At 53.5% G+C, this 9,855-nt stretch overlaps 1 protein-coding gene across 1 annotated transcript in view; it reads right to left on the bottom strand.

The window, feature by feature from the left end:
• Positions 1 to 5,603: 5,603 nt before the first annotated feature.
• The window catches only part of alox12 (arachidonate 12-lipoxygenase), a 67,689-nt gene continuing 63,437 nt past the window's right edge, over positions 5,604 to 9,855 (bottom strand). Inside the window, exons 13-14 of the mRNA XM_085977405.1 lie at positions 7,949 to 8,119; positions 5,604 to 5,829 (exon numbers count right to left, since the gene is read on the bottom strand). Of these exons, the coding sequence (XP_085833531.1) occupies positions 5,650 to 5,829; positions 7,949 to 8,119 (351 nt within the window). The 3' untranslated portion in view covers positions 5,604 to 5,649. The remainder of the gene's footprint in view (positions 5,830 to 7,948; positions 8,120 to 9,855) is intronic.

The raw sequence follows: 9,855 nt of genomic DNA, 5'->3' as shown, positions 1-9,855 counted from the left end.
ACACTGATGCAGTCTGGGAGTTGTAGTCTCCCAGGGCCACACTGATGCAGCCTGGGAGTTGTGGTCTCCATGGGTGACACTGGTGCAGTCTGGGAGTTGTAGTCTCCCAAGGCCACACTGATGCATTCTGGGAGTTGTAGTTTCCATGGGTGACACAGGTGCAGTCTGGGAGTTGTAGTCTCCCAGGGCCACACTGATGCAGTCTGGGAGTTGTAGTTTCCATGGGTGACACTGGTGCAGTCTGGGAGTTGTAGTCTCCATGGGTGACTCTGGTGCAGTCTGGGAGTTGTAGTCTCCCAGGGCCACGCTGGTGCAGTCTGGGAGTTGTAGACTCCATGGGTGACACTGGTGCAGTCTGGGAGTTGTGGTCTCTATGGGTGACACTGGTGCAGTCTGGGAGTTGTAGTCTCCATGGGTGACACTGGGGCAGTCTGGGAGTTGTGGTCTCCATGGGTGACACTGGTGCAGTCTGGGAGTTGTGGTCTCCATGGGTGACACTGATGCAATCTGGGAGTTGTAGTCTCCCAGGGCCACACTGATGCAGTCTGGGAGTTGTAGTCTCCATGGGTGACACTGGTGCAGTCTGGGAGTTGTGGTCTCCATAGGTGACACTGGGGCAGTCTGGGAGTTGTAGTCTCCATAGGTGACACTGGGGCAGTCTGGGTGTTGTAGTCTCCCAGGGCCACACTGATGCAGTCTGGGAGTTGTAGTCTCCATGGGTGACACTGGTGCAGTCTGGGAGTTGTAGTCTCCCAGGGCCACACTGATGCAGTCTGGGAGTTGTAGTCTCCATGGGTGACACTGGTGCAGTCTGGGAGTTGTAGTCTCCCAGGGCCACACTGATGTAGTCTGGGAGTTGTAGTCTCCATGGGTGACACTGGTGCAGTCTGGGAGTTGTGGTCTCCATAGGTGACACTGGGGCAGTCTGGGAGTTGTAGGCTCCATAGGTGACACTGGGGCAGTCTGGGAGTTGTAGTTTCTCAGGGCCACACTGGTGCAGTCTGGGAGTTGTGGTCTCCCAGGGCCACACTGATGCAGTCTGGGAGTTGTCCAGGGCCACACTGGTGCAGTCTGGGAGTTGTAGTCTCCATGGGTGACACTGGTGCAGTCTGGGTGTTGTCCAGGGCGACACTGGTGCAGTCTGGGAGTTGTAGTTTCCATGGGTGACACTGATGCAATCTGGGAGTTGTAGTCTCCAAGGGCCACGCTGGTGCAGTCTGGGAGTTGTAGTCTCCAAGGGCCACGCTGGTGCAGTCTGGGAGTTGTAGTCTCCCAGGGCCACACTGGTGCAGTCTGGGAGTTGTAGTCTCCCAGGGCCACTCTGATGCAGTCTGGGAGTTGTAGTTTCCCAGGGCCACACTGGTGCAGTCTGGGAGTTGTAGTCTCCCAGGGCCACTCTGATACAGTCTGGGAGTTGTAGTTTCCCAGGGCCACACTGATGCAGTCTGGGAGTTGTAGTCTCCCAGGGCCACACTGATGCAGCCTGGGAGTTGTGGTCTCCATGGGTGACACTGGTGCAGTCTGGGAGTTGTAGTCTCCCAAGGCCACACTGATGCATTCTGGGAGTTGTAGTTTCCATGGGTGACACAGGTGCAGTCTGGGAGTTGTAGTCTCCCAGGGCCACACTGATGCAGTCTGGGAGTTGTAGTTTCCATGGGTGACACTGGTGCAGTCTGGGAGTTGTAGTCTCCATGGGTGACTCTGGTGCAGTCTGGGAGTTGTAGTCTCCCAGGGCCACGCTGGTGCAGTCTGGGAGTTGTAGACTCCATGGGTGACACTGGGGCAGTCTGGGAGTTGTAGGCTCCATAGGTGACACTGGGGCAGTCTGGGAGTTGTAGTTTCTCAGGGCCACACTGGTGCAGTCTGGGAGTTGTGGTCTCCCAGGGCCACACTGATGCAGTCTGGGAGTTGTCCAGGGCCACACTGGTGCAGTCTGGGAGTTGTAGTCTCCATGGGTGACACTGGTGCAGTCTGGGTGTTGTCCAGGGCGACACTGGTGCAGTCTGGGAGTTGTAGTTTCCATGGGTGACACTGATGCAATCTGGGAGTTGTAGTCTCCAAGGGCCACGCTGGTGCAGTCTGGGAGTTGTAGTCTCCCAGGGCCACACTGGTGCAGTCTGGGAGTTGTAGTCTCCCAGGGCCACTCTGATGCAGTCTGGGAGTTGTAGTTTCCCAGGGCCACACTGATGCAGCCTGGGAGTTGTGGTCTCCATGGGTGACACTGGTGCAGTCTGGGAGTTGGAGTCTCCCAAGGCCACACTGATGCATTCTGGGAGTTGTAGTTTCCATGGGTGACACTGGTGCAGTCTGGGAGTTGTAGTCTCCATGGGTGACTCTGGTGCAGTCTGGGAGTTGTAGTCTCCCAGGGCCACGCTGGTGCAGTCTGGGAGTTGTAGACTCCATGGGTGACACTGGTGCAGTCTGGGAGTTGTGGTCTCTATGGGTGACACTGGTGCAGTCTGGGAGTTGTAGTCTCCATGGGTGACACTGATGCAGTCTGGGAGTTGTGGTCTCCATAGGTGACACTGGGGCAGTCTGGGTGTTGTAGTCTCCCAGGGCCACACTGATGCAGTCTGGGAGTTGTAGTCTCCCAGGGCCACACTGGTGCAGTCTGGGAGTTGTAGTCTCCCAGGACCACACTGGTGCAGTCTGGGAGTTGTAGTTTCCCAGGGCCACACTGGTGCAGTCTGGGAGTTGTAGTTTCCCAGGGCCACACTGGTGCAGTCTGGGAGTTGTAGTTTCCCAGGGCCACACTGGTGCAGTCTGGGAGTTGTAGTTTCCCAGGGCCACACTGATGCAGTCTGGGAGTTGTAGTCTCCCAGGGCCACACTGGTGCAGTCTGGGAGTTGTCTCCCAGGGCCACTCTGATGCAGTCTGGGAGTTGTAGTTTCCCAGGGCCACACTGATGCAGTCTGGGAGTTGTAGTCTCCCAGGGCCACACTGATGCAGTCTGGGAGTTGTAGTCTCGCCGGGCTGCACTGATGCAGTCTGGGAGTTGTAGTTTCCCAGGGTGACAGTGGTGCAGTCTGGGAGTTGTAGTCTCCCAGGGCCACACTGATGCAGTCTGGGAGTCCTGTTTGAGCCTCTCCACCCAGGGACTTGGCAATAAGCAAAATTTAAGTCTTGGGCTTTTAATCCAGAGATAAACCTCTGTACGAAAACCATCAGAAAGACATTTCAAATGCATAAAAAATCAACTGAATAGGTCAGTTTAATAAAATTATTGTGAAGAGCTGTCCAATTAGTCCCACTCCCCAAAGCCCTGCAAATGTTTCCTTTTTGAAGTATTTATCCAAATCCCTTTTGAAAGTTACTATTGAATCTGCTTCCACTGCCCTTTCAGGCAGCGCATTCCAGATCACAACAACTCGCTGCGTAAAAAAACAATTCTCCTCATCTCCCCCTCTGGTTCTTTTGCCAATGATCATAAATCTGTGTCCTCTGGCTACCGACCCTCCTGCCACTGGAAACGGTTTCTCCCACTACTCTATCAAAACCCTATATAATTTTGAACGTCTGTATTAAATCTCCTCTTAACCGTCTCTGCTCTAAGGAGAACAACCCCAGCTTCTCCAGTCTCTCCACGTAACTGAAGTCCCTCATCCCCTGGTACCATTCTGGTCAATCTCCCCTTAACCTTCTCTGCTCTAAGGAGAACAACCCCAGCTTCTCCAGTCTATCCAAGTAACTGTAATTCCTCATCCCCTGGTACCATTCTGGTCAATCTCCCCTTAACCTTCTCTGCTCTAACGAGAACAACCCCAGTTTCTCCAGTCTATCCATGTAACTGAAGTCCCTCATCCCCTGGTACCATTCTGGTCAATCTCCACTTAACCTTCTCTGCTCTGAGGAGAACAACCCCAGTTTCTCTAAGTCTCTCCACGTAACTGAAGTCCCTCATCCCTGGTACCATTCCAGTAAATCTCCTCTGCACCATCTCCAAGGCCTCGACCTCCTTCCTAAAGCCCGGTGCCCAGAATTGGACCCAGTCCGCCAGCTGAGGCCTAACCAGTGATCTATAAAGGCTTAGCATATTACAGGACTTGTGGTATCGGGATCCACACAGCTTCATATCACCTCTCATCAAAGACACAACAGTTGGAATTCTGTACTTTATTGATTATCAACAGTTCAGAAAGGAAAGTGGAAAATCACAGTAAATAGTATTCTTAAATCAACAATTCAGAGGTAGTGCTGGCACAGATACCTTCTAATCCATGTTAATAGTACTGAAAGAATCACTGTAGTATCTGTGCCTTACGTCACGTCAACACTTATCGTTCCGTAAGTGTAGGGGATTGATTCACTGATCGATGATGGCGTTCATGAGGAAAAGGCGTCGCAATTCTATAGCATCTTATCACAAACCTTGGCAAAAACCGCTTCGCATACACCATGAAGTGCGGTCATTGTTGTGCGTTCAAACGCTGCAGCCATTTTGAATAATCAGGCGATCGGCTCGTGTCCTGTTTCTTCAGGTGGTGTTGGTTGAGGGAGGAATGTTGGCCCAGGTCACCAGGAGACCCCCCCCTTGCTCTTCTCTTGTCGTGGGATCGTTAGCCCTCCACACTGAACAGGCAGTTCGGCCTGAGGTACCATTACAGACCTCGGTCTCCCGCGTCCCTTTCCAAACAGCTATTTGGACCTCCACTTACTTTCTGTCTCTGTCTGGAAACTTTCTTTTACACCTGCTACGGTTCCCCCAGCTATCAGTCTTGCCCAAATCCCCTCACTTAAATGGCAATGATTATTGTGAAGGGCTGTGCAATTCGCCCCACTCTCCCAGCTCTTTCCCCGCGTAATACGTTCCACACGCTGCACTAGCTTCTGATTTAATAACTTCAACCTGATTTCCACTGTTAGCCGTGCATTCTGCTGAGTCCCTGATCTGGATTCAGTTCCGTTCCTCGGAGAACACTGATGAAATCTTTCTTTGGGCCAGGTGACAGCAACTTGGCAGGCTTTTGTTCAGGCCCACCATGGCGAGTGGGGTGTTGGGTTGAGCAGCCAGGACCTTGCGCAGGCCTACGAAGGGGTGGGGTGGGAGGTGGAAATTTTCCCACCCCACCTCACCAAAAATTGCTGTTTAGCAGGCACTACAGAGGCCACCTTCATTTAGAGGCTGTGGGAGGCCCCTTCCCCCCCCCCCAACTTTCTCCTTCTCCCCTCCACCCGCCCTCCTCCCCATCTCCCTCCCTCCCCCACCCTCCTGCCCTCTCCACGCTCCCCCGCCCTCATCCCCTCCTTCACCCCTCCTCCCATCTCCTTCCTCCGCTCCCCCGCCCTCCTCCCTCCTCCCCATCTCCCTCCCTCCTCCCCATCTCCCTCCCTCCTCCCCATCTCCCTCCCTCCTCCCCATCTCCCTCCCTCCTCCACCTCCCCCATCCTCACCTCCCTCACACCCACCCTTCTCCCCTCTCCTCCCTCCCCCCGCCCTCATTCCCTCCTTCACACTGCCCTCCTCCCCACGCCCTCCTTCACCCCTCCTCCCCCTCCTCCTTCACCCCTCCTCCAACCCCCCACCCTCCTCCCCTCTCCCCCATCACCCCACCCTCCTCTCTTCTCCCCCATCCCCCTCCCTCCCCCCACCCTCCTCCAACTCCCCTGCCCTCCCTCCTTCTCACTTCCCTCTTCTCTCCCCCCCCCAGCTCAGATACTGACGCTGTTTTCGACGTTGGAAGGCTGCAGGTATTGGTACTTGAGGGCCAGGCTCTCGTTGCGTTCCTGGATATGTCTTTCAATCTGCTTCAGCTCTTCCTGAAACTCCGTAATGACTTTCTTGGCACCTTCCTCGGTGAAGTATTCCTCCTCAAAGTAGCCCAGCAACAGCTGAAGATACATTGGGTGGATCTTATTATAGATGCTCATCACAAGCTCGATCCCCAGCTCCCAAACCTCCCAGCCCCAACGCTTCAATGTTTAATAGACCGCACTGCTCCAGCATCATTCAAAGGACCCTCAGCTGTGTATGTATATGTGGTGTGTGTCATTTAACAGGGTACATAAGAACATAAGAACAGAAGAAACAGGAGCAGGAGTAGGCCAATCGGCCCCTCGAGCCTGCTCCGCCATTCAATAAGATCATGGCTGATCTGATCCTAACCGCCAATCTACTATCACAGAACCATCTCCTGAATCTAACAGAATTAGACACACGAAATAGGAGCAGGATCAGGCTACACGGCCCCTGGGCCCGCTCCGCTACCCACAGGGCCATGACCGATCCGAACCCAGGCTCATGTCCAAATTCCTGCCCGCTCCCCGTAACCCTTAATTCCCTTTACTTCTAGGAAACTGTCTATTTCTGTTTTAAATTTATGTAATGATGTAGCTTCTACAGCTTTTTGGGGCAGCATATTCCATGGACCTACCACCCTCTGAGTGAAGTAGTTCCTCCTCATCTCAGTTTTGAAAGAGCAGCCCCTTATTCTAAGACTATGCCCCCTAGTTCTAGTTTCACCCATCATCGGGAACATCCTCCCCGCATCCACCCGATCCAACCCCTTCACAATTTTATATGTTTCAATAAGATCGCCTCTCATTCTTCTGAACTCCAATGAGTAGAGTCCCAATCTACTCAACCTCTCCTCATATGTCCATCCCCTCATCCCCGGGATTAACCGAGTGAACCTTCTTTGTACTGACTCGAGAGCAAGTATGTCCATTCTTAAGTATGGCCACCAAAACTGTATGCAGTATTCCAGGTGCGGTCTCACCAATACCTTGAACAACTGAAGCAATACCTCCCTATTTTTATATTCTATCCCCCTAGCAATGAAAGCCAACATTCCATTGGCCTTCTTAATCACTTGCTGCACCTGCATACTAACCTTTTGAGTTTCGTGCACCAGGACCCCCAGATCCCTTTGTACTTCAGTACGGTAGCATAGTGGTGATGTTACTAGTAATCCAAAGGCTTGGACTAATAATCTAATGGACAAATGAGTTCAAATCCCACCACAGCAGCTGGGGAATTTAATTTTTTTTAAATATTCGTTCATGGGATGTGAGCGTCGCTGGCAAGGCCAGCATTTATTGCCCATCCCTAATTGCTTTCGAGAAGGTGGTGGTGAGCCGCCTTCTTGAACCGCTGCAGTCCGTGTGGTGAAGGTACACCCACAGTGCTGTTAGGGAGGGAGTTCCAGGATTTTGACCCAGCGACGATGAAGGATCGGCCAATATACTTCCAAGTCAGAATGGTGTGTGTGACTTGGAGGGGAACTTGGAGGTGGTGGTGTTCCCGTGCGCCTGCTGCCCTTGTCCTTCTAGGTGGAAGAGGTCGTGGGTTTGGGAGGGGCTGCCGAAGAAGCCTTGGCGAGTTGCTGCAGTGCATCTTGTAGATGGTACACACTGCAGCCATGGTGCGCCGGTGGTGGAGGGAGTGAATGTCTAAGGTGGTGGATGGGGTGCCAATCAAGCGGGCTGCTTTGTCCTGGATGGTGTCGAGCTTCTTGAATGTTGTTGGGGCTGCACTCATCCAGGCACGTGGAGAGTATTCCATCACACTCCTTAATTAAATAAACCCGGGAGTAAAAGAAAAGCTAGTTCCAGTAATGGTGACCGTGTAACTACCGGATTGTCGTAAAAACCCATCTGGTTCACTAATGTTAGGGAAGGAAATCTACTGTCCTTACCCGGTCTGGCCTATATGTGACTCCAGACCCACAGCAATGTGGTTGACTCTTAACTGCCCCTCTACAATGGCCGAGCGAGTCACTCAGTTGTCAAGAAGGCGGCTCACCACCACCTTCTCAAGGGCGATTAGGGATGGGCAATAAATGCCGGCCTTGCCAGCGATGCCCACATCTCATAAATGGATAAAAAAAAATGTGTGTGTGTATGTGGTGTGTGTATATGACTCTATATGCACGAGGGCAGCTGTGCAATACACCCGTGAGCGTTTCCATTGAGAGACGTCACTTCTTGTCGGCTCGTGTGGGTTCCTCACCTTGTTGGGAAGCGGTCGGCCCAGGTGCCACGTGAAGGCCATCTGGATGGCGGACTGGCTCATGTCGGGTAAGGTTTCCATGAGGTGCTCGATTGGGAAGTCGTCCTTGACGGCTGGGGGAGGCTGCCGCATTGTACAGGGGCTGTTTGGCACCCAGCAGCTCCAGTCATACTGCCAGGAGAAGGGAGTCAAAGGTCAAGGGTCATAGTGTAAAGCAACCACATTAAGAAATCGGGCTGGGGTGTCCAAAATTATAAGGGATTTTGATAAGGTACAACTGAGAGGGAAATGGCTGTTTGGTGAGTCAGTAACTAGAGGGCATCAATTTAACATCATCATCACACGAACGATGGGAGAGGTTAGAATGGAAGCTCTTTCAGAGAGCCAGCACAGGTAGGAAGGGCCGAATGGCCTCTTTCTGTGTTATAAGATTCTCTGATTCTATGCCAACAACAAGCATGGCAGTTGGGGTCTGATATTACAGTATCAGCTTTTAACCGTTCACCTCTTCCCCCATCCTACCTGGCCTCCCTCCCTTGACCTCATCTAAATCCTGCCCCTCACCCTATTCTCCCTCACCCTATCCTCTCTCACCCGCCCCTCACCCTATCCTCTCTCACCCGCCCCTCACCCTATCCTCTCTCACCCTATCCTCTCTCACCCGCCCCTCACCCTATCCTCTCTCACCCGCCCCTCACCCTATCCTCTCTCACCCGCCCCTCACCCTATCCTCTCTCACCCGCCCCTCACCCTATCCTCTCTCACCCTATCCTCTCTCACCCTATCCTCTCTCACCCTATCCTCTCTCACCCTATCCTCTCTCACCCTATCCTCTCTCACCCGCCCCTCACCCTATCCTCTCTCACCCGCCCCTCACCCTATCCTCTCTCACCCTATCCTCTCTCACCCGCCCCTCACCCTATCCTCTCTCACCCTATCCTCTCTCACCCGCCCCTCACCCCATCCTCTCTCACCCCATCCTCTCTCACCCGCCCCTCACCCCATCCTCTCTCATCCCTTCCCGCCCCTCACCCCATCCTCTCTCACCCCATCATACCCCTCAGCCCATCCTCCCTCACCCTAACCTACCTGATCTAGCCCCCCCTCAGCCACACCACCCCTGACCCCTTCCCTTGCCCCACCCTCCCTGACCTCTCCCCTTGCCCCATCCTCCCTGAACCTCACTCCCCTGCCCTCCCCGCCCCGAGCTTCCATCTTCACTGATTTCCCCATCTCTCAGGGCACTGAGGTCGAGATCATCGCCCTTTTACAAGCCCTCATAGGGCCTCTGCCTCACCCCCAGCCCACCTCTGCAACCTGCTCCACCTCTCCATCCCAGCTTGACCCCGCCATGCCTCCAGTTCTGGTCTATTTGAGCATTCTCCCTTCACCTGCTCCAGCATCATTCAAAGAGCCCTCAGCTATATAGAATTTTCCCACCCTCTTCATTACCTCACTGCCCACCTTCCAAAATCTCCTGGAAATCTACCTTCGACTGTGCCTTTGACCTCCTCCCCTACCCCTTCCGCTTACTGCTCAGTGGCCATTCCCCACATGAAGTGCCTTGGGCTGTTTTGGCACATTGAACTCTCTCTATAAGTCTAAGTTGAGGTTGAACTGTTGAACTAACCCCCGATGAGGCCATTCCTTTCATGGCTGTCAATGCTTCTCATGATTTTTTCCTCACCATTTTCCTCCGAGCTCCATCTCTCCGATTGGGGCCTGGGTGCAGCACATGTAGTGGGTTTGGACGGAGGGGGAACGCACATATACGCAAGGGGAATCCACCTGATTTAGCTCCGCTCTCCGTGCCCGGGCCATCCTACAGGACCAGGAAAATCTGTCCCGGAGACTCCATGCTGGGTTGTGTTCCCACCGGTGTCCAATGCCATCCCGCACTTTGCCCA

The sequence above is a fragment of the Somniosus microcephalus genome, unplaced genomic scaffold (assembly GCF_052327205.1).
Source record: "Somniosus microcephalus isolate GS21.2 unplaced genomic scaffold, FLI_Smic_1.0 unresolved_chr4, whole genome shotgun sequence".
NCBI lineage: Eukaryota > Metazoa > Chordata > Chondrichthyes > Squaliformes > Somniosidae > Somniosus > Somniosus microcephalus.
Note: the sequence above shows the minus strand (reverse complement) of the source record. Positions and strands in the feature narration are given on the sequence as shown.